Genomic DNA, 27,581 nt, shown 5'->3' on the forward strand with positions numbered 1-27,581 from the left:
CACATGTCTGTAAAAAAGCCTTGGTGTGTGTGTGTGTATGAGTGTGTGTGTATGTGTATGATGTGTGTGTGTGTGTGTGTGTGTGTGTGTGTGTGTGTGTGTGTGTGTGTGTGTGTGTGTGTTTTCACGAATGTTACATGGCACATGTAACTTATCTTCAATAAAAGATAGAGAGAGAGAGAGAGAGAGAGAGAGAGAGAGAGAGAGAGAGAGAGAGAGAGAGAGAGAGAGAGAGAGAGAGAGAGAGAGATGGGAACAGTCTATGCCATTGGGTAATTTTAAACAGAAGGCGGAACGCATGTAGCTTATGTTTAGTGATTGGTGGAGACAAGGATGGTGGGAGGAGCACTAGGATTTCAAAGACAGCATACGACGTGTGTAGTTAGTATCCAACACACTATACAGGACAACTGAACTGAAGAAAGCTCAGAAAAGAAATATGACGCCTACGTAGGCGTCACCGTATATGCTACTGGGGCTTCATGACGCCTACATAGGCGTCACCGTATTGAAGGGGTTAAGGGTTGGTCGTCTCTGAAAGGATATGGAAAGATGTAGGTGGTAACATCAGCGTAGGAGTGGTTAGGGCAAGAAGTTTGGTCAAGAAAATCATTAATGAATAATAGAAAGAAAGTGGCTTACAGGACAGAACCCTGAGGAACACCACTCTTAGTAGATTTAGGAGAAGAACAGTGGCCATCTACCATGGCTGCAATAGAATGGTTGGAAAAGAAACTTGAAATAAAGTTGCAGAGAGAAGAATAGAAACCGTAGGAGGGCAGTTTGGAAATCAAAGCTTTATGCCAGACTCTATCAAAAGCTTTTGATATGTCTAACATGACAGCAAAAGTTTCACCGAAATCTCTAAAAGAGAATGACCAAGACTCAGTAAGGAAAGTCAGATCACCAGTAGAGCAACCTTGATGGAAGCCATACTGGTGATCAGATAGAAGATTGTGAAGTGACAGATGTTTAAAAATCTTCCTATTGAGAATAGATTAAAAACTTTAGACAAGCAAGAGATTAAAGCTATAGGATGGTAGTTTGAAGGGGTAGAACGGTCACCCTTTTTAGCAACAGGCTGAATGTAGGCAAACTTCCAGCAAGAAGAAAAGGTCAATAGGCATAGTTGAAAGAGTTTAGTCAGGCAAAGTGCAAGCACAGAACCATAGTTCTTGAGAACTACTGTTGACCCTCGCTTAAAATGATGATATAAGATATAAGTGCCCATTGGGAAAAAGTGACCATGTAATATTAGAAATAGATATAGAAAAGGGAAAGGAAGATAGAGACGATTCATACAAAGGAGACCGATTAAACTACAGAAAGGCTGATATTGAGAATCTCAGGAACTATTTTAGAAAATGTAAACTGGGAGGAGATGGAAAACTCAGAGACGATGCAAGAGAAGTATAACTTATTTTTGGAAATATATAAAACAGGAGTCAGGGAATATGTCCCAAAATATAGACCTAAAGAAGAAGGAAAGAAAGATTGGTTTAATGCAAGGTGTGCTAGGGCAAAGGAGAAAAGAGATGGAGCATGGAAAAGATGGAGGAGAAATAGAAATCCAACAAATAAGGAAAACTTCAAGGCAGCGAGAGATGAATATGTTAAGGTAAGGAAGGAAAAGGAAAAGAACTTTGAAAAGGACATTGTCGAAAAATGTAAGGAGCAACCAAAATTGTTCTATAGATTCATAAATGGAAAAATTAGACAAAGAGAAACAATAGAAAGGTTAAAAGGAGAGAACGGGATGGTGGAAGACCCAAAAACTATGGCAGAACTATTAAATAATAAATTCCAGGAGGTCTTTACTAATATAAATTTGAAAGGCCACAGGGTAATAGAGAGACAGTATATTTGAAAGAGATTAAAGTAACCAAGCTTGAAATAAAAGAATTAATGAAGGAACTGGATGAAGACAAGGCAATGGGACCAGATGAAGTCTCAGGCAGAATACTGAAAGAATGTAGGGAAGAACTAGCAAGTCCTATATACAACATCATAAAATGCTCAATAGAAAATGGAACAGTACCAGTAGAATGGAAAAGAGCTGAGGTGGTTCCCATATATAAGAGTGGAAGGAAGGAAGAACCTTTAAATTACAGACCGGTATCACTAACTAGTGTAATATGCAAGATGTGAAAGAATAATAAAGAAACAATGGATCAAGTTCCTTGAAGACAACAAATTAATATCAAATAGCCAATTTGGTTTTAGAAAAGACGGTCTTGTGTAACTAATTTACTGAGTTTCTATTCTAGAATAGTTGATAGAGTACAAGAGAGAGGGATGAGTTGACTGTATTCATTTGGATTTAAAAAAGGCGTTTGACAAAGTGCCACATGCAAGATTACTATGGAAGTTAGAGGAGAAGGGTGGCTTAAAAGGAAGCACATTGAGATGGATAGAAAATTATTTGAGGGGGAGAGAAATAAGGACGGTAGTTAAAGATATGAAGTCCAAGTGGAGAGCAGTAGAAAGTGGAGTGCCACAGGGTCAGTATTGGCACCAATACTTTTCCTCATTTATATTAACGACATGCCAGAAGGAGTGAACAGCTACATAAATCTGTTTGCAGATGATACGAAACTGCAGAGTTATAAAGCAAAAAGAGGATTGTGAAATACTGCAAGAAGACCTAAATAAGATATGGGAATGGAGCAAAAAATGGGAAATGGAATTCAATGTGAACAAAAGCCATGTCATGGAAATGGGAAAGAGTGAAAGACAACCCGTGGGAATCTATAAGATGGGAGATGGAGTAGAACTGGAGAAAGTAAAAAAGGAAAAGGACTTAGGAGTGACGATGGAAGAAAACAATCAACCAGTAAGCCATATTGATAGAATTTTTAGAGAAACATATAATTTGCTAAGGAATATTGGATTAGCATTTCACCACATAGACAAAGAAATGATGAAGAAATTGATAAGTACTTTAATAAGACCCAGATTGGAATATGCAGGAGTAGTGTGGACCCCTTATAAAAAGAAACACAAGGAAATTGGAGAGACTACAAAAAATGGCTATAAGAATGGTTCCAGAATTTGAAGGGATGACATATGAGGAGAGACTAAAGGCTATGGATCTACCAACCCTGGAACAAAGAAGGGAGAGAGGAGACCTGATACAAGTTTTTAAATTGATGAACGGAATGGACCAAGTGGATAATGAGAAACTGATCCTGAGAGAAGAATATGACATTCGAAGCACAAGATCGCATAGTAAAAAGCTGAGAAAAGGAAGATGTCTGAGAGATGTTAAAAAATATAGTTTCCCACAAAGATGTATTGAGACGTGGAACAGTATAAATGAAGAAGTAGTGTCTGCAACGAGTGTGCATACTTTTAAAGTAAGATTGGATAAGTGTAGATATGGAGACGGGCCACACGAGCATAAAGCCCAGGCCCTGTAAAACTACAACTAGGTAAATACACACACACACACACACACACACACACACACACACACACACACACACACACACACACACACACACACACACATAGAGTAGGTAAGATGGGAGGAGGAGTGATGTTGCTGGTTAAAAAGATATAAAGGTGGATCAAGTGAAAAAGGTATGGGAAAGGCAGAAGTGCTAAAGATCAGAGCAGAAACTAATGAAGGAAAAAGAGGCACTACATAGTGGTGTACGTACCACCTAAGACAAATGCATGGTCAGTACAGGAATATGAAGAAATGATAAGTGATACAGGAACATGTCTGGAAGAAATGTTGGGTGGCTGTGAACGAACTATAATGATGGGAGATTTTAATTGTAAAGAGGTGTGTTGGGAGGACTGGTCAATGGAAGGATCAGAGACAACATGGGGAAATACACTATTGACACTGGCAATGGAAAATGTGTTAACTCAGTGGGTCAAAGAAGATACTAGGTTTGGAGGAGAGGGAGCATCGTCAAGACTGGACTTGGTCTTTAGTACAGAGCCAATGGTCATTGAGGAGATGAGGGTGGAGTGCCCTTTAGCAAAGAGTGATCATGCAGTTTTGGAGTTCAAGGTGATAGACGAAGAGAAATCTAGAAGAAATGAAGAATATAAAGTGGGAAGATGGAATTATGCCAAGACAGATTTTGGAAACCTAAAGAAATTCTTTCAAGAGACAAATTGATGAAATTCAAGAGTGCTAAGGAGCAAATGAAAAGTGGAAGGAATTTATAAAAATATACAAAGAAGGTGAGAAAAATTTGTACCAATAAGACAACATAGAGAAGTTGGAAAGCAGGACTGGTTTAACGATAGATGTGAAAAGGCTAGAACAAGAAAAGAGGATGCATGGAAGAGGTGGAGAAGGAAAAGACGGATTAAGCAGTGGAAAGTTACAAAAGAGCAAGAAATGAATATGTGTTGATTAGAAGAGAAGAAAGAAAGAAACAAGAAAAGGATATAATTGATAAATGTAAAGACCAACCAAGGCTTTTTTACAGACATGTGAACAACAACATCAAAAATAGAGAAAGTATTGAAAGTTTAGAAGTAAATGGAGTATACAGTGAAGATCCCAGGAAATGGCAGAGGCTATGAATGGATGCTTTCGGAAGGTATTCACAAAGGAGACTGCTTTTGACAAACCACTGGTAATGGAACAGAAAGGGATTATGAAGGAGTTTCAAGTAACGGTGGAGGAGATCAAGAACATGATGGGGAGTTTAGAAGTGAGAAAAGCTGTGGGACCTGATGGGGTATCAGGATGGATTTTAAGAGAATGCAGGAGCAATTGGCAGAAAAAGTTTGTGAAGTAATTGATGCCTCATTAAGGGAAGGTGTAGTGCCCCAAGACTGGAAAAGAGCTAACATTGTCCCAATCTATAAATCAGGTAACAAGAGAGACCCATTGAACTATAGACCAGTGTCACTTACAAGTGTGGTAGCTAAGATGTGTGAGAGGGTGGTGAAGACTAGATGGACAGACTTCTTGGAGAAAATGACATACTTTGTGAGTGTCAATTTGGTTTTAGGAAAGGGCGTTCATGCACGACAAACCTGATATGTTACTATTCGAGGGTGATAGATGTAATACAGGAAAGAGATGGTTGGGCTGATGGAATATATCTGGATTTAAAAAAGGCCTTTGATAAGGTACCACACCAGAGACTGATCTGGAAACTTGAAATGGTAGGAGGAGTGCATGGCAGTTTACTAAAATGGATGGAAGACTTTTGGTAGGAAGAGAAATGAGAACAATAATTAAGGACAGACCATCAGAATGGGGATTGGTGGAGAGTGGAGTTCCACAGGGATCAGTGTTGGCACCAGTAATGTTCGCAGTCTACATAAATGACATGGTGGATGGGGTGTCCAGTTATGTGAGCCTATTTGCAGACGATGCAAAATTGTTAAGAAAAGTGAGATGTGACAAAGATTGCGAACTACTCCAGGAAGACTTGGACAGAATATGGAAATGGAGCTGTACATGGCAAATGGAGTTCAACACGACAAAATGCAAGAAAATAGAGTTTGGCAAGAGTGAAAGAAGAATCAGGAGTATGTACAAGATAGGAAATGAAGACATAAAACCAGTCATGAAGAAAAGACCTTGGGGTGACAATTACCAATGACCTATCGCCAGAGAGACATATAAACAAAATAATTGGAGAAGTATTGAACTTATTGAGGAACATAAGAGTGGCGTTCAGATATCTAGATGAAGAAATGATGAAGAAAATAATTACTGCAATGATAAGACCGAGGCTTGAATATGCAACAATACAGTGGGCTCCGAACTTAAAGAAACACATAAGGAAACTAGAGAAAGTACAGAGGGCTGCAACGAAAATGGTGCCTGACTTAAGAGATTTGACTTATGAAGACAGACTGAAAAGAATGCAACTTCCAACCCTGGAAAACAGAAGAGAAAGGGGAGACCTGATAGCAATATACAGAGTGATGATTGGCATGGAAAAATGGATAGGGAAGATCTGTGTATGTGGAATGGAAGAATGTCGAGAGGGCATGGGAAAAACTAAAATGGCCACTTATAGGAGAGATGTGAAAATATAGCTTCCTCATAGAAGGGTGGAAGCATGGAATAGTTTAGACGTGGAAGTGGTCAACGCAAGGAATATTCATGATTTTAAGAAAAGCTGGACATTAATAGATATGGAGACGGGACAACACGAGCATAGCTCTTTTCCGTATGTTACAATTAGGTAAATACAATTAGGTAAATACACACACACACACACACACACACACACACACACACACACACACACACACACACACACACACAATGGAAAAGAGCGCTTATGTGAAGAAAATTCTGGAGTTAGAAGGTAAAATTGAAAACTGTTTGAAAAGTATGAGGGCCTGGAAACGAGTTATGACAATGTAAAGAAAGACTGTGCCGATATGAAGAAGGAAAATGCAGCACTGAAAGAGGAAGTTAAGCTAATTAAAGTGAATTGCGAAAATGTGGAGAATCTCTAGGAAAAGTGATGGAGAAGCAGGCTGAATGGAAAAAGTCAGGAAGTGGAAAGAAAGGAGGTAAATTACAAAGTTGCAAGTCTGGAAAAGGAAATCAAAGAGTCAGGGAGAAAACTTTGGGCCTTGCTGAAATTATAGATCAACAGATCATAGAAGAGAAGATAGCTGAGAAAGTGGTGAAGGTTATTAAGTCAAATGAGACATTGGTGAGGGAAACTGTAGACAAAAAGAGATGTGTGGTGATATTTGGTGTGGAGGAGGATAAGACACCGAGTAAAATGGAGAGAGAGAAAACATAAAAAGGTGATAAATAATATCATTAATGTGGTGCAAGAGGAGGAAAAGACCTAGTACAAGAAATAGAGGACTTCCATAGAATTGGAAAGTTCACAAGAGAAGGTATGAGGCCAATAAGAATCAAACTTAAGTCACAAAAGGATGTAGATGAATTGGTGGAGAAGTCATGGAGGCTAGCCCAGCAGGAAACAACAAGGAAGATTTGGTTGAGAAGAGATCTCGGTGAAAAGGAAAGAGAAATGTTAAATGAGTTGAGAAAGGAGGCTTTGAAAAAAATGAAGAGAGGACAGAAGAGGAGAAGAAAGAGTTTTTCTGGAGAATCTTGGATATGAGACTGAGGAAGTGGTTCATAACCCAGAAAAGTACAGCAAGAAAGGACTAAAGAAACTTACATATGAGCGAAATGTAATGTATTCCAACATAAATGGAGTGATATCGGGATTTTAGAACTCAACGATTACTTGAGGGACAAGAACCCAGATATTGTGGGTCTTACTGAAACAAAACTGAGAGAGGAGAAGACCTGATGAAGGTTGGAGAAGGAAATATAACGTTTGGAAAAGAAATAGAGTAGGTAAGATGGGAGGAGGAGTGATGTTGCTGGTTAAAAAGATATAAAGGTGGATCAAGTGAAAAAGGTATGGGAAAGGCAGAAGTGCTAAAGATCAGAGCAGAAACTAATGAAGGAAAAAGAGGCACTACATAGTGGTGTACGTACCACCTAAGACAAATGCATGGTCAGTACAGGAATATGAAGAAATGATAAGTGATACAGGAACATGTCTGGAAGAAATGTTGGGTGGCTGTGAACGAACTATAATGATGGGAGATTTTAATTGTAAAGAGGTGTGTTGGGAGGACTGGTCAATGGAAGGATCAGAGACAACATGGGGAAATACACTATTGACACTGGCAATGGAAAATGTGTTAACTCAGTGGGTCAAAGAAGATACTAGGTTTGGAGGAGAGGGAGCATCGTCAAGACTGGACTTGGTCTTTAGTACAGAGCCAATGGTCATTGAGGAGATGAGGGTGGAGTGCCCTTTAGCAAAGAGTGATCATGCAGTTTTGGAGTTCAAGGTGATAGACGAAGAGAAATCTAGAAGAAATGAAGAATATAAAGTGGGAAGATGGAATTATGCCAAGACAGATTTTGGAAACCTAAAGAAATTCTTTCAAGAGACAAATTGATGAAATTCAAGAGTGCTAAGGAGCAAATGAAAAGTGGAAGGAATTTATAAAATATACAAAGAAGGTGAGAAAAATTTGTACCAATAAGACAACATAGAGAAGTTGGAAAGCAGGACTGGTTTAACGATAGATGTGAAAAGGCTAGAACAAGAAAAGAGGATGCATGGAAGAGGTGGAGAAGGAAAAGACGGATTAAGCAGTGGAAAGTTACAAAAGAGCAAGAAATGAATATGTGTTGATTAGAAGAGAAGAAAGAAAGAAACAAGAAAAGGATATAATTGATAAATGTAAAGACCAACCAAGGCTTTTTACAGACATGTGAACAACAACATCAAAAATAGAGAAAGTATTGAAAGTTTAGAAGTAAATGGAGTATGCAGTGAAGATCCCAGGAAATGGCAGAGGCTATGAATGGATGCTTTCGGAAGGTATTCACAAAGGAGACTGCTTTTGACAAACCACTGGTAATGGAACAGAAAGGGATTATGAAGGAGTTTCAAGTAACTGTGGAGGAGATCAAGAACATGATGGGGAGTTTAGAAGTGAGAAAAGCTGTGGGACCTGATGGGGTATCAGGATGGATTTTAAGAGAATGCAGGAGCAATTGGCAGAAAAAGTTTGTGAAGTAATTGATGCCTCATTAAGGGAAGGTGTAGTGCCCCAAGACTGGAAAAGAGCTAACATTGTCCCAATCTATAAATCAGGTAACAAGAGAGACCCATTGAACTATAGACCAGTGTCACTTACAAGTGTGGTAGCTAAGATGTGTGAGAGGGTGGTGAAGAATAGATGGACAGACTTCTTGGAGAAAATGACATACTTTGTGAGTGTCAATTTGGTTTTAGAAAGGGCGTTCATGCACGACAAACCTGATATGTTACTATTCGAGGGTGATAGATGTAATACAGGAAAGAGATGGTTGGGCTGATGGAATATATCTGGATTTAAAAAAGGCCTTTGATAAGGTACCACACCAGAGACTGATCTGGAAACTTGAAATGGTAGGAGGAGTGCATGGCAGTTTACTAAAATGGATGGAAGACTTTTGGTAGGAAGAGAAATGAGAACAATAATTAAGGACAGACCATCAGAATGGGGATTGGTGGAGAGTGGAGTTCCACAGGGATCAGTGTTGGCACCAGTAATGTTCGCAGTCTACATAAATGACATGGTGGATGGGGTGTCCAGTTATGTGAGCCTATTTGCAGACGATGCAAAATTGTTAAGAAAAGTGAGATGTGACAAAGATTGCGAACTACTCCAGGAAGACTTGGACAGAATATGGAAATGGAGCTGTACATGGCAAATGGAGTTCAACACGACAAAATGCAAGAAAATAGAGTTTGGCAAGAGTGAAAGAAGAATCAGGAGTATGTACAAGATAGGAAATGAAGACATAAAACCAGTCATGAAGAAAAGACCTTGGGGTGACAATTACCAATGACCTATCGCCAGAGAGACATATAAACAAAATAATTGGAGAAGTATTGAACTTATTGAGGAACATAAGAGTGGCGTTCAGATATCTAGATGAAGAAATGATGAAGAAAATAATTACTGCAATGATAAGACCGAGGCTTGAATATGCAACAATACAGTGGGCTCCGAACTTAAAGAAACACATAAGGAAACTAGAGAAAGTACAGAGGGCTGCAACAAAAATGGTGCCTGACTTAAGAGATTTGACTTATGAAGACAGACTGAAAAGAATGCAACTTCCAACCCTGGAAAACAGAAGAGAAAGGGGAGACCTGATAGCAATATACAGAGTGATGATTGGCATGGAAAAATGGATAGGGAAGATCTGTGTATGTGGAATGGAAGAATGTCGAGAGGGCATGGGAAAAACTAAAATGGCCACTTATAGGAGAGATGTGAAAAATATAGCTTCCTCATAGAAGGGTGGAAGCATGGAATAGTTTAGACGTGGAAGTGGTCAACGCAAGGAATATTCATGATTTTAAGAAAAGCTGGACATTAATAGATATGGAGACGGGACAACACGAGCATAGCTCTTTTCCGTATGTTACAATTAGGTAAATACAATTAGGTAAATACACACACACACACACACACACACACACACACACACACGGAGGTGGTCGCTGAGCTCAGAGCAGAAGTTAAGCTAATTAAAGTGAATTGCGAAAATGTGGAGAATCTCTAGGAAAAGTGATGGAGAAGCAGGCTGAATGGAAAAAAAGTCAGGAAGTGGAAAGAAAGGAGGTAAATTACAAAGTTGCAAGTCTGGAAAAGGAAATCAAAGAGTCTGGGGAGAAAACTTTGGGCCTTGCTGAAATTATAGATCAACAGATCATAGAAGAGAAGATTGCTGAGAAAGTGGTGAAGGTTATTAAGTCAAATGAGACATTGGTGAGGGAAACTGTAGACAAAAAGAGATGTGTGGTGATATTTGGTGTGGAGGAGGATAAGACACCGAGTAAAATGGAGAGAGAGAAAACATAAAAAGGTGATAAATAATATCATTAATGTGGTGCAGGAGGAGGAAAAGACCTAGTACAAGAAATAGAGGACTTCCATAGAATTGGAAAGTTCACAAGAGAAGGTATGAGGCCAATAAGAATCAAACTTAAGTCACAAAAGGATGTAGATGAATTGGTGGAGAAGTCATGGAGGCTAGCCCAGCAGGAAACAACAAGGAAGATTTGGTTGAGAAGAGATCTCGGTGAAAAGGAAAGAGAAATGTTAAATGAGTTGAGAAAGGAGGCTTTGAAAAAAATGAAGAGAGGACAGAAGAGGAGAAGAAAGAGTTTTTCTGGAGAATCTTGGATATGAGACTGAGGAAGTGGTTCATAACCCAGAAAAGTACAGCAAGAAAGGACTAAAGAAACTTACATATGAGCGAAATGTAATGTATTCCAACATAAATGGAGTGATATCGGGATTTTAGAACTCAACGATTACTTGAGGGACAAGAACCCAGATATTGTGGGTCTTACTGAAACAAAACTGAGAGAGGAGAAGACCTGATGATGGTTGGAGAAGGGAAATATAACGTTTGGAAAAGAAATAGAGTAGGTAAGATGGGAGGAGGAGTGATGTTGCTGGTTAAAAAAGATATAAAGGTGGATCAAGTGAAAAAGGTATGGGAAAGGCAGAAGTGCTAAAGATCAGAGCAGAAACTAATGAAGGAAAAAGAGGCACTACATAGTGGTGTACGTACCACCTAAGACAAATGCATGGTCAGTACAGGAATATGAAGAAATGATAAGTGATACAGGAACATGTCTGGAAGAAATGTTGGGTGGCTGTGAACGAACTATAATGATGGGAGATTTTAATTGTAAAGAGGTGTGTTGGGAGGACTGGTCAATGGAAGGATCAGAGACAACATGGGAAATACACTATTGACACTGGCAATGGAAAATGTGTTAACTCAGTGGGTCAAAGAAGATACTAGGTTTGGAGGAGAGGGAGCATCGTCAAGACTGGACTTGGTCTTTAGTACAGAGCCAATGGTCATTGAGGAGATGAGGGTGGAGTGCCCTTTAGCAAAGAGTGATCATGCAGTTTTGGAGTTCAAGGTGATAGATGAAGAGAAATCTAGAAGAAATGAAGAATATAAAGTGGGAAGATGGAATTATGCCAAGACAGATTTTGGAAACCTAAAGAAATTCTTTCAAGAGACAAATTGGATGAAATTCAAGAGTGCTAAGGAGCAAATGAAAAGTGGAAGGAATTTATAAAAATATACAAAGAAGGTGAGAAAAATTTGTACCAATAAGACAACATAGAGAAGTTGGAAAGCAGGACTGGTTTAACGATAGATGTGAAAAGGCTAGAACAAGAAAAGAGGATGCATGGAAGAGGTGGAGAAGGAAAAGACGGATTAAGCAGTGGGAAAGTTACAAAAGAGCAAGAAATGAATATGTGTTGATTAGAAGAGAAGAAAGAAAGAAACAAGAAAAGGATATAATTGATAAATGTAAAGACCAACCAAGGCTTTTTACAGACATGTGAACAACAACATCAAAAATAGAGAAAGTATTGAAAGTTTAGAAGTAAATGGAGTATGCAGTGAAGATCCCAGGAAATGGCAGAGGCTATGAATGGATGCTTTCGGAAGGTATTCACAAAGGAGACTGCTTTTGACAAACCACTGGTAATGGAACAGAAAGGGATTATGAAGGAGTTTCAAGTAACTGTGGAGGAGATCAAGAACATGATGGGGAGTTTAGAAGTGAGAAAAGCTGTGGGACCTGATGGGGTATCAGGATGGATTTTAAGAGAATGCAGGAGCAATTGGCAGAAAAAGTTTGTGAAGTAATTGATGCCTCATTAAGGGAAGGTGTAGTGCCCCAAGACTGGAAAAGAGCTAACATTGTCCCAATCTATAAATCAGGTAACAAGAGAGACCCATTGAACTATAGACCAGTGTCACTTACAAGTGTGGTAGCTAAGATGTGTGAGAGGGTGGTGAAGAATAGATGGACAGACTTCTTGGAGAAAAATGACATACTTTGTGAGTGTCAATTTGGTTTTAGAAAAGGGCGTTCATGCACGACAAACCTGATATGTTACTATTCGAGGGTGATAGATGTAATACAGGAAAGAGATGGTTGGGCTGATGGAATATATCTGGATTTAAAAAGGCCTTTGATAAGGTACCACACCAGAGACTGATCTGGAAACTTGAAATGGTAGGAGGAGTGCATGGCAGTTTACTAAAATGGATGGAAGACTTTTGGTAGGAAGAGAAATGAGAACAATAATTAAGGACAGACCATCAGAATGGGGATTGGTGGAGAGTGGAGTTCCACAGGGATCAGTGTTGGCACCAGTAATGTTCGCAGTCTACATAAATGACATGGTGGATGGGGTGTCCAGTTATGTGAGCCTATTTGCAGACGATGCAAAATTGTTAAGAAAAGTGAGATGTGACAAAGATTGCGAACTACTCCAGGAAGACTTGGACAGAATATGGAAATGGAGCTGTACATGGCAAATGGAGTTCAACACGACAAAATGCAAGAAAATAGAGTTTGGCAAGAGTGAAAGAAGAATCAGGAGTATGTACAAGATAGGAAATGAAGACATAAAACCAGTCATGAAGAAAAAGACCTTGGGGTGACAATTACCAATGACCTATCGCCAGAGAGACATATAAACAAAATAATTGGAGAAGTATTGAACTTATTGAGGAACATAAGAGTGGCGTTCAGATATCTAGATGAAGAAATGATGAAGAAAATAATTACTGCAATGATAAGACCGAGGCTTGAATATGCAACAATACAGTGGGCTCCGAACTTAAAGAAACACATAAGGAAACTAGAGAAAGTACAGAGGGCTGCAACAAAATGGTGCCTGACTTAAGAGATTTGACTTATGAAGACAGACTGAAAAGAATGCAACTTCCAACCCTGGAAAACAGAAGAGAAAGGGAGACCTGATAGCAATATACAGAGTGATGATTGGCATGGAAAAATGGATAGGGAAGATCTGTGTATGTGGAATGGAAGAATGTCGAGAGGGCATGGGAAAAACTAAAATGGCCACTTATAGGAGAGATGTGAAAAATATAGCTTCCTCATAGAAGGGTGGAAGCATGGAATAGTTTAGACGTGGAAGTGGTCAACGCAAGGAATATTCATGATTTTAAGAAAAAGCTGGACATTAATAGATATGGAGACGGGACAACACGAGCATAGCTCTTTTCCCGTATGTTACAATTAGGTAAATACAATTAGGTAAATACACACACACAATAGAGAAAGTATTGAAAGTTTAGAAGTAAATGGAGTATGCAGTGAGGATCCCAGGGAAATGGCAGAGGCTATGAATGGATGCTTTCGGAAGGTATTCACAAAGGAGACTGCTTTTGACAAACCACTGGTAATGGAACAGAAAGGGATTATGAAGGAGTTTCAAGTAACTGTGGAGGAGATCAAGAATATGTTTAGAAGTGAGAAAAGCTGTGGGACCTGATGGGGTATCAGGATGGATTTTAAGAGAATGCAGGGAGCAACTGGCAGAAAAAGTTTGTGAAGTAATTGATGCCTCATTAAGGGAAGGTGTAGTGCCCCAAGACTGGAAAAGAGCTAACATTGTCCCAATTTATAAATCAGGTAACAAGAGAGACCCATTGAACTATAGACCAGTGTCACTTACAAGTGTGGTAGCTAAGATGTGTGAGAGGGTGGTGAAGAATAGATGGACAGACTTCTTGGAGAAAAATGACATACTTTGTGAGTGTCAATTTGGTTTTAGAAAAGGGCGTTCATGCACGACAAACCTGATATGTTACTATTCGAGGGTGATAGATGTAATACAGGAAAGAGATGGTTGGGCTGATGGAATATATCTGGATTTAAAAAAGGCCTTTGATAAGGTACCACACCGGAGACTGATCTGGAAACTTGAAATGGTAAGAGGAGTGCATGACAGTTTACTAAAATGGATGGAAGACTTTTTGGTAGGAAGAGAAATGAGAACAATAATTAAGGACAGACCATCAGAATGGGGCTTGGTGGAGAGTGGAGTTCCACAGGGATCAGTGTTGGCACCAGTAATGTTCACGGTCTACATAAATGACATGGTGGATGGGGTGTCCAGTTATGTGAGCCTATTTGCAGACGATGCAAAATTGTTAAGAAAAGTGAGATGTGACAAAGATTGCGAACTACTCCAGGAAGACTTGGACAGAATATGGAAATGGAGCTGTACATGGCAAATGGAGTTCAACACGACAAAATGCAAGAAATTAGAGTTTGGCAAGAGTGAAAGAAGAATCAGGAGTATGTACAAGATAGGAAATGAAGACATAAAAACCAGTCATGAAGAAAAAGACCTTGGGGTGACAATTACCAATGACCTATCGCCAGAGAGACATATAAAAAAATAATTGGAGAAGTATTGAACTTATTGAGGAACATATGAGTGGCGTTCGTATATTTAGATGAAGAAATGATGAAGAAAATAATTACTGCAATGATAAGACCGAGGCTTGAATATGCAACAATACAGTGGGCTCCGAACTTAAAGAAACACATAAGGAAACTAGAGAAAGTACAGAGGGCTGCAACAAAAATGGTGCCGGACTTAAGAGATTTGACTTATGAAGACAGACTGAACAGAATGCAACTTCCGACCCTGGAAAACAGAAGAGAAAGGGGAGACCTTATAGCAATATACAGAGTGATGATTGGCATGGAAAAAATGGATAGGGAAGATCTGTCTGTGTATGTGGAATGAAAGAATGTCGAGAGGGCATGGGAAAAAACTAAAAATGGCCACTTATAGGAGAGATGTGAAAAATATAGCTTCCTCATAGAAGGGTGGAAGCATGGAATAGTTTAGACGTGGAAGTGGTCAACGCAAGGAATATTCATGATTTTAAGAAAAAGCTGGACATTAGTAGATATGGAGACGGGACAGTACGAGCATAGCTCTTTTCCCGTATGTTACAATTAGGTAAATGCAATTAGGTAAATACACATCAGATGAAAGAGAGATATGACAGGAATGGACAAAGAGACAGGACACAGAGAGCTTAGCTCGGGCCTTGTAATACACAAATAGTTGAATAGGTAAATACACACACACACACACAAATACAAAAACAAATTTTCTAATCTCTCTCTCTCTCTCTCTCTCTCTCTCTCTCTCTCTCTCTCTCTCTCTCTCTCTCTCTCTCTCTCTCTCTCTCTCTCTCTCTCTCTCTCTCTCTCTCTCTCTCTCTCTCTCTCTCTCTCTCTCTCTCTCTCTCTCTCTCTCTCTCTCTCTCTCTCTCTCTCTCTCTCTCTCTCTCTTTATTTTTTCCCTTTTTTCTTTCCTCTCGAGATAAGCTACATGCGTGCTTGTCTAAAATATTAGCAAATGTCACATCTCTCTCTCTCTCTCTCTCTCTCTCTCTCTCTCTCTCTCTCTCTCTCTCTCTCTCTCTCTCTCTGAAGAGAGAAGGCCCACTTTCTCTTCAAGGCGATATAGTGACAAAAAAATAGCAGCATAATACACAAAGATGACAAGTATGACAAGCTTGCACGAGTTTCCTGCGCTGGGCGGCACTACCAATATATCATACAGGCGGGCTTTTTTAACATCCGGCGCGAAGGGGTTAAATACCCATCCACCAGGAAGGCATTTTAAATGTCTCGTGCAGTTGCATCATAGCCTGACTCACGCCCTACACAGTACGTGGCCAGGTGTCAGAAATAACATCCTTACAGGCATAAATTGATGAGGATTAGAATCAGAAACTTCAAGAAGAGAAGACAACAAGAAACAAACAAACAAATGTATTATCATTGGGAGATATCTGGACCTTGAATCTCACCTCCCCTCTCCCCCTCCAAGATGCTCGCCTCACCCCACGCCACACTGCCATCCTTCTCCACCATCTCTCTATATCATAAGACTGCTATTATCTTTTCAAACACTGTTTTTTTCTCACTACCTTCATCATCACAACTATACATCACATAATTCTCACAATAATACTATTATAAAAGATTATGTTGAGACAGAGGTATAAAGCTGGAGCAGACGAGTAATAAATACTTCACTGTATTATTATCTCACTTCAACACACTAATAACAACTCAGAGAGTGTCCAGTTCAGTAGTAAAACAGCATATTGCTGTGATGTTGCTGATAGTGCCTTCCCAACCCTCAGTATGAATGAATAATGTTATCTAGAGAAGCAGGGATCTGATGAGTTCATTCTATCATGGTCCACGAAGTCACTATTGTATACACAATCATGTGTGAAAATTTCATGTCAATCAGATGAATACAAATAACAAATCATAGGCAAAATTATGAAAAATCTTTAGGAGCAAATTCTTGAAAAGTGTTTTTTACACTTATTATTTTTTCACGAAATCAGTATAAATTCTGATCCACTATTATTTGGTATCATTTCAATCTCAAACAAAATTGCAATTTTTTGTTGGAATTAGATTTTTGTTAATGTCAATAAAAAACAGATTAAAAAAGTGTTTTATTTTTTTATTTATTGATTTATTTTTATTATTATTTTTTTTTCTTGGCAGGCAGTTCAACTCAGACATTAGTCCCTGGAGTGGTCAGAGTCCAACTTATCGTGAAATCCAAGTTATCGGGGTCTGAGTGATTGAGGTTCAACAGAATAGGAGGGACCCATCAGGTCCATAAGCTTTCTGAGGGTTTAGGCCAGCAATGGCATGGAAAACATCATTACAAAGAACTTTAATTGTAGGCATTAAATAGTCAGAGGGAGGAGGAGAGGGAGGGACAAGCCCAGAATCCTCTAAAGTGGAGTTGTTAGCAAAGATTTGAGAGAAGAGTTGAGCTTCAGAGACAAGAGATGGCATTGGTGCCATCAGGATGAAGTAAAGGAGGGAAAGATGAAAAAGTAAAGTTAGACATAGATGCAACATCCAGCTTTAGAACGAAAATGAGGATAGGGAAAGTAGGAGGGAACAGAGAAGGGGCTACTGTCAGTAGCCTCAGACAGCTGTGTTTTGGTGAGGAAAAGATGAGAGAGGAGAGATGGTGTTCTACAGATTGAAAATTAGATCTAAGACTGCTAATGTTGCAGAAGTTAATGAAGAGGTGTCAAGACGTTTTGGGCTGTCACCCACGGAAATACCGAAGCAGGTAGAGAGTTCCAGAGTTTACCAGAGAAACGTATGAATGATTAAGAGTACTGGTTAACTCTTGTGCTATAGTTGGACAGATTAGAAATGAGAGAAAGAAGAAAGCCTTGTGCAGCGAGGCTGCAGGAATAGGGAAGGCATGCAGTTAGCAAGATCAGTAGAACAGTTAGCATGAAAATAGCAATAAAAGATAGAAAGAGTTGTAACATTTTGGCAGTGAGAAAGAGGCTGAAGACAGTCAGTCAGAGGAGGGGAGTTGATGAGATGAAAAGCTTTTTATTTCATTTTATAAAACTGTGTGAGTGGAACCCCCTCCCCAAACATGCGAAGAGTATTCCATACAGGGACGGATATGAGTTAGCAGTTAGAGGGGCGAGAAAAACTGGCTGAGATGCCTCAAAATGCCTAACTTCATAGAAGCTGTTTTAGCAAGAGGTGAGATGTGAAGTTTCTAGTTAAGATTATAAGTAAAGGACAGACCAAGGATATCCAGTGTGGAAGGTTGAGGGCGAAAATTGTCGTAGTAGCCACTCCTTGAGACATGCTTCATTTTCCTTGAGAGGCTGAAGAGGCACAGAGGTTGGTCTTGCTGGGATGTCACTGCTACTACCATCACCAATCAGCCCCATGCTGGAAATCAGTGGCAATAGTTTGATTTTTTTTTTTTTTTTTTTTTTTTTCCTACAGTACCTGTACTTGAAAAGCATAGTGGGAAATGTTGTTCAGCCTCCACCCATTAGTGGTGCAGGCAATTTTATTTATAGTGGTACCCATATTAGGATCCATATCACCACCCAAGCACATCTTTGGTGTAACCACCTACAACCTGGGTATCAGGGTGACATGTACATAGCTAACTTTAAACCACTCAACAAATGGCACAACTTCAAAGCAGTATGTGGTGGGATTTGAACCTATGGGTGGACATACATACATATACATAACATACATAAATAATAGGATAACAAAGGGCCACCAGGGCCCATCTAGGTTATCCTGTATCAGTCGCACAGCAACCTCGTCATCAGTACTTAAAGATACACTTACAAGTACACAATACATTATATACTAATTCTAAATATTTGGCCCATTAACAGGGGTAAGTCCTACAGCGAAATCCTCTACAATTTGTGGTCCCCATACATGGGAATCATGTTTTGTTTAACTATAGTAAATTTCTTATAAAAACTATCATGCAGCGCTATACATAATTATAAATCTAATAAATTTAAGTGCTTATCTAATCTGTTTTTAAACATTGTCAAACTAGTGCTATTTACAACCGTCTCTGGCAATGCATTCCAAAAGTCTACCATCCTATGACTAAAGAAATATTTTCTTATATCTAACCTGCAGCCTTGCTTTCTAATCTTCCTGCCATGATTTCTAGTCCTACTTCCTCCTCTAAGGTAAAGAAAGATCTCACATCTATGTAGTTTGTATCTGAGAACATTTTAAATAACTCTATCATATCCCTCTTATACATCTCCTCTCAAATGAAAACATGTTTAATTCCTTTAATCTATCTCTATACTCCAGGCGCTTTAATGCTGGTATCATCCTAGTTGCTCTTCTCTGAACTGCTTCTAACATGTTGATATCCTGCCTATAGTGGGGTGACCAGGCCTGTATGCAATACTCTAAATGGGGCCTAACATAGGAATTATATAAGCTACGCACCACTTCCTTACTTTTATAACTAACATTTCTATTTATAAAACCCAGGATCCTATTTGCCCTATTTCTTGCTTCTAAACATTGCTTTGAAAATTTCATAGTCCTGTCTATCACTACTCCTAAATCCTTTCCTTCCTCTACTGCCTCTAGCCAACATCCCTCCATCTCATAGTTAAAGTTTGTGTTGTCTTTACCTAAATGCATAACCTGACACTTTTAGAATTAAACTCCATCTGCCACCTGTCTGCCCATGCTATCAGCCTGTCCAGGTCTCGTTGTATTCTGTAATTGTCCTTTTCACCCTGTACTGCACATGCTATCTTAGTATCATCTGCAAACTTTGATACTTTGCTACTAATTCCTATATCTAAATCGTTAATGTACACCAAGAAAAGAAGAGGTCCTAGCACTGATCCTTGGGGTACCCCACTAACCACTTCCTTCCACTCAGACATTGCCCCATTTAATACTACTCTCTGTTTCCTATCAGAAAGCCATTCACTAATCCAATCAACTAACCTACCCCCTATCCCATGTAGTCTCAATTTGTACACTAGCCTCCTATGCGGTACCTTATCAAACGCCTTGCTAAAATCTAGATATATAACATCTATGCTATTTCCATCATCTAACTCCTTGGTAATATATTCTAAGATATCGAGCAAATTTGTAAGACAGGACCTCCCTGATCTAAAGCCATGTTGGGTATCTCTAATTAATCTATTCTCATTTAAATGCTCCCAAATACTACCCTTAATGATTTTCTCTAGTATCTTACATACTATACTAGTTAAACTGATCGGTCTATAATTATTCGCATCATCCTTCCTACCTTTTTAAATATTGGAGTAACATTAGCTAACTTCCAGTCCTGAGGTATCTCAGCAAACCTAAGTGATCTTTCAAAGATTAACTTAAGTGCTTCAGAAATACTGTCTACACCCTCCCTAAGTACTCTGGCATGTAGCTCATCAGGACCACTAGCTTTCCTATCGTCTAGTTCAAGAATAAATTTCCTAATAATTCCCGGTTTTATATCAATATTTTCTAAAGCTCTTAAACTACTCGTCGCACTGTTTGTAACAGGATTTCCTATTCTTTCCTAGTAAATACTGAAGAAAATTGTTCATTCAATAATTCTACTATGTCTTCATTTTGATCCACTACTACACCATCTTTTCTGAGTGGTCCAATCCTATCCTTATTTCTTTTATCACTGACCTTGTAATAACTATATAATTTTTGGGATCTTTACTCCCAGCTCTAGCTAGTTTTATCTCTGCCTGCCTTTTACTTTTTTTATAACCTTACTCAAATCATCCCTGACCTGTCTGTACCTAATCTTCCCCACTTTTCTGCAACTCTCTGTATGCCCTCTTCTCTCTGATCTGGCTACCTATCTCATGAGTCCACCATAATGGCTTCCTGTTTCTCTGTCCTATATCTTTGTAAGGGATACACTGCATCACTATACCCTTTACTACAACCTCAAAAATATCCCACATCTCCTGTGCAGTTTTATTTCCAAAACTATCTTCCCAGTTTACCTCTCCTAATAACTGACGTAACCTACCATAATTGCCTTTCTGATAGTTTGGGACTCTAGTCTTATTCACTATATTATCCCTACTGGAATTAATGATAAATCTAATTATATGATGGTCACTGTTTGTTAAAGTCTCTCCTACCTCAACTTCCTTTAAACAATGCTCAATATTTGTTAGTACTATGTCTAAAACCTTCCTCCCTCTAGTAGGTTTATCTACCATCTGCACTAAATAGTTATCCTGAAAACTTTCCATAAACTTATTTTCACTAGCATCTACCATCCTCTCCCAGTTTACTGACTTAAGATTAAAATCCCCTAAGATAATTGTCTGACTAGTACACCCCCTATTTATCTCATCTCATCTGCCCGATCCCATGCTCACCACTTTATTCACTATGCTACCATATGGATGAGACCAAGTTCTGTGCAGGTAGATAATGACAAGTACAAACGCTCTACTGACTCAATGAAGTACACCTGTTGAATGGTAAAGTGTCCGGAGAGGCTGACATGGAACAGTGCTATACTGACGCCAGGGAGAGGAATTTTCATCAGGTCATGGATGCCAGCCCAACATTTTAACTGCGTTGGCTTCAGACCCAGCGATAGGGATCAGCGAAACATACCTGGGCCCACTTGTCAGCTACAACCATAACTTCCAGTGTCACCCCAGTTATATGCGACTCATGAGCACCTACAAGATAGGCTCAGAGCTCAGAGTTGCTGCACTGATAGTAACACTGCTCACTAGTGTACCTGTCTCTCGCATCCTGGCTGTCCTTTACATTTTCCTGAAGTGGCCCCCAGTTGCCACACACCCCACATTTGGGAGTGAATGCTGGGCACAACGTCTTGTCTACACTATGTCTCTTGCCATAGTTATAGCACTGCCTGGCTGCCATGTTAAGTGGAATATCAATGAGAGATTTGCTGTGACCATGCTTGACTAGTTGTGCCTGCTGTTGCGAGACTGCGACAAAAAGCTCCTCCTTAGCGATGTTATTGTCGGTGACGTCAACTCTGACCACCACCCTTTCCTAAGTGAATTTTGCCATGTCTCGCTGGGCTGCTTCAAAGGTGGAACCAAAGCTACGCAAGCTGTCCTCGTCCATGAAGGAGTCGCACCGGCAGAACACTTTTTGTTTTAGGGCAGGGTCATGCAAGCCCACTATCACTTTACACATGTCCATGTACTCAGACAGATCACCACAGCAGTTGAGGCACTGGAATCCACACTCCCTGAGCACTTTAGGTCTTGTAGACTCCTAATGACTCACATGAGGTTTGGCATTTGCTGAAAGAATCCTACCATCTCATGGCCTGATTCATAGTCTGCTGCATGAGTCTTCTTCCTTTGGCATCCAGAGCAGCCTCAGGCTCCAGAACCTCCCACTGTTCAGTGTCCAGGGCACACTGGTAGTCAGGAACACAGAGCAGTCAGATGTGGAGCACAGCTTCTTTATCAGGCCATGTGGCTAGATGCAGCCACATCGCCACCAAGTGGTGCCATATTCAGAATCCTGCAGGCATAATTTCCATCCCACATATCTCTGGGGTGGCAGCAACAGAAAGTCTGTTTCTCATTGACTGGCATACCATCAGGGATTCCATACTGCTTACCAGGCCCATCAGATCAGGCCCTCTTGTAGGATACACAAGGCGGCATGGTGAAGACATTGTAGGTGTAGGTGTATATGAGCTCCAATCACTGTGCCATAAAGGGTTGAAAATAAAGGCAGGCCTTCTTGGGCTGCTTTACTGAGTCTCTGTACCAGGGGGTACACTCTCCTTCCAAGCTGGCAGCTGGACAACTGACTTGGCGGGAAACTGCATGTCTCCTGTCGGTTACCAGATTCCTCCATCCTACAAGTTATGAGCAAATTGAGTTACAAGCTCTGTCACAGAAAAAAATAAACTATAAGTCAAGGTACCACTTTATTTGGTTTTCCTGTACTTTTCAATGCAATCTTTCATTTTATAACAGTAAAGATTATTTTTGTGAACATCTTTTTATGCCAGTAATTGTGCACCATGGATATGAATGCCAAAACCCTAATAATTAATATTTTATGGTGTGGCATCAATTAAGATGCATATGGCCACTTATTATTTTCATTCTTGAAACAAAAAAAAAGTACATATTACTTTAGCACTCTTACTACTCTTGGTTGAAAGCTATATGTGTGAATTTTTCCTGTATGTGAACAGAGAAATTACATTACATATTTGGTCATGAGGAAGGAAATCTAAAAAATGTTGGGAAGCATGTTGATATATTTATTAATTGAGAAATCAATTAAGCATATTAACACTTCATTAAATGAAAAATTTGTGAAGATTGTTGACATTGTACAAAACCTTTTTATGTATGGTAGTGAAAACAATAAAATTTCTGTGAGGTTGGTACTTAAAATTTATATGAATACTTTATCTTTTTAATCATTATTTCAAAGTTGGTTGGTTGGTACTTAAAATTTATATGAATACTTTATCTTTTTAATCATTATTTCAAAGTGAAAATCGCCAATTGAAAAGTGTTTTATTCTGTGCTAACAGTCCCGGTACACCAATGAAGCAGTGCACAAGTACCTTAGTGCCCGGGCTGAAAAGGTGGTGTTGTTGGCAGCCTTCCTAGAAACTCTAATGGAGCAGCTTGCTACTCACCAGAAGGTTGAACGTATCACATTGCCACTACTCAAAACAATAGGGGACCTGCTCAGCTCCTCAGCAGTGCTAGACAGCGTAAGTGTCTTGTTCTAAATAAACCAGGATGATGCATCATCTCATAATTATAACATGAAGCAGAGGATAGGAAAACTAAAGTAGAATAAACTCATGTTAAGTCATACAAGCAGAGGAAATAATTTCTATTTCCCTATTTCTCTCAGGACTTGTTATGTTCTTCATTGTTTGAAAGTTTTTGTTTATATCAGGTTCTTGAGCAAGACAACATGTACATTTCCTATTTCTGTCAGGACGTGTTATGTTCTTCACTTTGAAAGTTCTTGTTTATATCAGGTTCTTGAGCAAGACGACACTTACATATCCCGCTTATTGGCCCTCATGAAGAAAGAGTGTCAACGGTGCAGTGACTACCACAAACTTGCTGCTGTGATCACTGTGTTATGTGAGCTACTGCGGCTGTCCTCTCCGACCACCAAGGCAACCCTCACCCAGCTTGCACTTTTCCTTGGATACCAGGTAACAACTACTGAAAAACTCAGTATTAGTTATTCCCACATCCATTAATCATTGATTAAGCAGACAAAAGAAGTGAATGAGTTTTGTAGTAAAACTTTAGGTGTGTGATTGAACAAAAGAGAAAATTATGAAATATTAGAAGATGAGAAGTGCATTGAATTATATTTTATTTGTGTGGATGAAGGAAGCTGATGAATTACACACAAAGGTAGGAAAACACCTTCAAAAAGTACAGTCAACCTTCGGCTATCGCGATTTCGGCTATCACGTTTTATTGCTATCGCACACCCATGAAAAGCTGCTAAGATTTCATTATCGCTACCTCAGATGCCTGCTATCACATGTCCAGCCATGACGTCATGGGATATCTGAGCGCTCATTGGCCAAAACTGCCTTCACGCCAAGATCAATTCGGCTATCGTGTTTTCGGCTATGGCGCGGCTATTTCTTCCCCAATTGGGCGCGATAGCCGAGGGTTAAGTGTAGAATAGAAAATGCAAAGGACATTTTAAAGTAGCTTGATACTCCTCTTTTGAAGCAGTTCAAGTCATAGATATAAGAAAACAAATGGATAGTTTTAGAGTTTGCCAATGAAAGGATGAACAAGTAAATATACTCTCACATTGGTGAGGTGAACTGAACAAGAGTGAACAAAAATTAATAATAAGTTGTATATTGTGGGGGGGGAGGTAAGTATGAGAAGAGCAGCTAGAGGTAGTGGCAAATGAGAGACTGCAGACAGTCTCTGAAGGGCGGAAAGCTTTTGACTCCTTTCTGTTTTACCCATGGATTGTGAGCCACAGCTCAGGCTAGAGAGTGTACAAGTCCGGCAAATGGACGTCTGACAGACCACTTTTTTTTTTTCTATGTAAGAGGGGGAACTGGCCAAAGGCAACAAATAAAAAAAAAAAAGGCCCACTTGATTGCCAGTTCCCTAAAAGAGTCATAGAGTTAGCCAAAGTCTGGAACACTTGTCTTGAAACCTCCGTCTTAAAAGAAGTCAAGTTATAGTAAGATGGAAATACAGAAGCAGGCTGGGAGTTCCACAGTTTATTAGAGGAAAGTATGAGTACTGGTTAACTCTTACATTAGAGTTGGACAGAAAAGGCATGAGAGGAAGAAGACAGCCTTGTGCAGTGAGGCCATAGGAGGAGGGGAGGCATGCAGTTAGCAAGATTAAAAGAGCATTTAGCATGAAAATAGCAGTAGAAGATAACAAGAGGGTGAGGAAGAGGCTGAAGGTAGTCAGTCAGAGGAGGGGAGTTGATGAAACAAAAAGCTTTTGATTTCACCCTATAGTGAGGGAGCATGTGTACTCCCGTGGGAATTTTGTGATGAAAGTAAACCACCACATCAGATGGGTCAAGGGGACCCTAAAGACCAAGAAAACACAGGTTGACAATCTCGTTTTTTGTTTGGTGATTTTTTATTAACAATATTTGAAAATAACTCAAAATTCCTGATTTTCAACATATTATCAACCAGCTGGTCTTAGATGTAGCTCATATCACTTACTTTTAACATAAAATACTAGCAACAAATTATTTAATTCCTTAAAAATCCTTGATTTTTATATTTCTATATTGAAATATATATAAAATTATTAAGGTATATCAAAGCTAACCCTCCATTTTGGATTTTAAAACACCTCGGAAATTTCCGTAATTACCTCGGCTAAACTCGTGCACCACATAAAATTTAGTTTTGCACGATTTTCTTTCAAATTTTACTTGATTAAAATTCCTATTTAAAAGAGAATTATGCATTTATAAGTTCTTTAAATGTTGCAATATCTGTATAGCATGAGCATTAGGGGTGATAAACTTTAAAAACAAGCACACAACAACATCTTTTGATCCTGGTATTTTAACATGATTTATGTATCTTAAATGGATTTAATTGGACTGGAATGTTTTTTTACAAACAAACTATATTAAGCAATTATGTCCTTTTGTGTGTTTTAAACATAATGTATCTTTATATTATTTGACTTATTTATGAAGACATGTTTGTAGTTAATTAAGTAGAACATTATTCGCATTATTAGAGTATACCATCTATTCATCTTCCTCATCTGACTCTTCTTCATCTGAATGTTCATCACTTTTTACAAATGAACTTTCACATGGTTGTTCTTGATCTGAACACCCACACATATTGATAAGATGTTTGGAGAAACGTATAATTTGATAAAAAATATTGGATTAGCCTTCCATTATATGGATAAAGATATGATGAAGAAATTAATTAGTATGGTAATTAGACCAAGATTAGAATATGCTGGAGTGGTTTGCTCCCCTTATAAAAAGAAGCATATAAGGAAGTTGGAGAGATTGCAGAGAATGGCAACAAAAATGGTTCCGGAATTGGCAGAAATGACCTATGAGGAGAGATTAAAAGAAATGAATTTGCCTACCTTGGAACAAAGAAGAGAAAGAGGAGATTTAATACAGGTTTATAAACTGTTGAATGGACTGGATGAAGTGGATAATGAGCAAATGATGTTAAGAGAGGAAAACTTAAGTAGAACTACAAGATCGCATAGTAAAAAGATAGCCAAGGGAATATGCTTGAAGGATGTGAAAAATATAGTTTCCCACAAAGATGTGTGGAGGTGTGGAATGGGTTGAGTGAGGAGGTGGTGTCAGCAAGGAGTGTGCATAGTTTTAAAGGAAAGTTGGATGTGTGTAGATATGGAGACGGGGCCACAGTATGATACCCAGGCCCTGTAAAATTACAACTAGGTGAATACATATCTGTACAGTTGAGCCCTGTTCGTCAACAAGAACATCTCTGTGAATGGCACTGTGTTTTGCAGCCACATTTGACTAGCTGTAGTACCGACTGTGGTGCAGGCAGTTCTGCTGTCATGATGGGCATCCATCCATCCTCCACTTTTGCCCAACCATATTCTTCAGCAGATGGAATATCTGGGCATGCAGCAGTGTTATTCTTCCACACAATGGCCTGGTATTGGCTACACAGAATAGCTTGCCATAGTGCAGCTGGAGTGGGTGGGAGCTTCTCTGACTCCGCCTGTTTCTTCTTGAAAAGCCACCATCGCAGGTCATCCACTTTTGTAATGTTGGTCTGTGGGACATGCACTTTGCATATGAACTCCTCAATTTCAGCACAATTTCCTGCACTGAGGCCTGTGTTTGTTCCAAGGCATCCTAGTGCTGTGACAATATTCGGGCCAGCAGATTCAAATGCTTTCCAGCAAAGCTACCAGTGTTGTCACTACCACTGAGGGCATGTAGCCCTGGTAGTGCTGCTGCTTTCGAATGTCCAAGTGCATCATATACTTGACTAAGTTGGATTGTACGGTGGTTTATGCAAAGGTTTGTTGTATACTTCTCCTTGTTCACAGAAAAATCAAACTTCCTTCACATATGGAGTGGACTGAGAGCGGGTGAATGTGCCACCATCAGATGAGTGACTCTGTGTAGACCCTCTTCTGCTTCCCCTTGCTGCTATCTGTTTCTCAAATCGTTCTTTTGCTCTTTTAGTCAGCTGAGTATGGACTGTGTTCTGATAACATTTTCTGTGCCATGTTGCATTTTTGGATATAAGATCTGAGGCAGTCAAATCCCCAAGGCACCTGCTCATTTGTGAAA

The 27,581-nt window shown here is 39.3% G+C and overlaps 1 protein-coding gene across 1 annotated transcript in view; it reads left to right on the top strand.

Moving 5' to 3' along the window:
- LOC123499074 (tubulin-specific chaperone D-like) overlaps positions 1–27,581 on the top strand; it is a 563,551-nt gene that overhangs the window by 507,633 nt on the left and 28,337 nt on the right. The window contains exons 20-21 of the mRNA XM_045246676.1: positions 23,320–23,505; positions 23,782–23,964. Coding sequence (XP_045102611.1) covers positions 23,320–23,505; positions 23,782–23,964 — 369 coding nt within the window. The remainder of the gene's footprint in view (positions 1–23,319; positions 23,506–23,781; positions 23,965–27,581) is intronic.

Source organism: Portunus trituberculatus, chromosome 49 (genome assembly GCF_017591435.1).
Source record: "Portunus trituberculatus isolate SZX2019 chromosome 49, ASM1759143v1, whole genome shotgun sequence".
NCBI lineage: Eukaryota > Metazoa > Arthropoda > Malacostraca > Decapoda > Portunidae > Portunus > Portunus trituberculatus.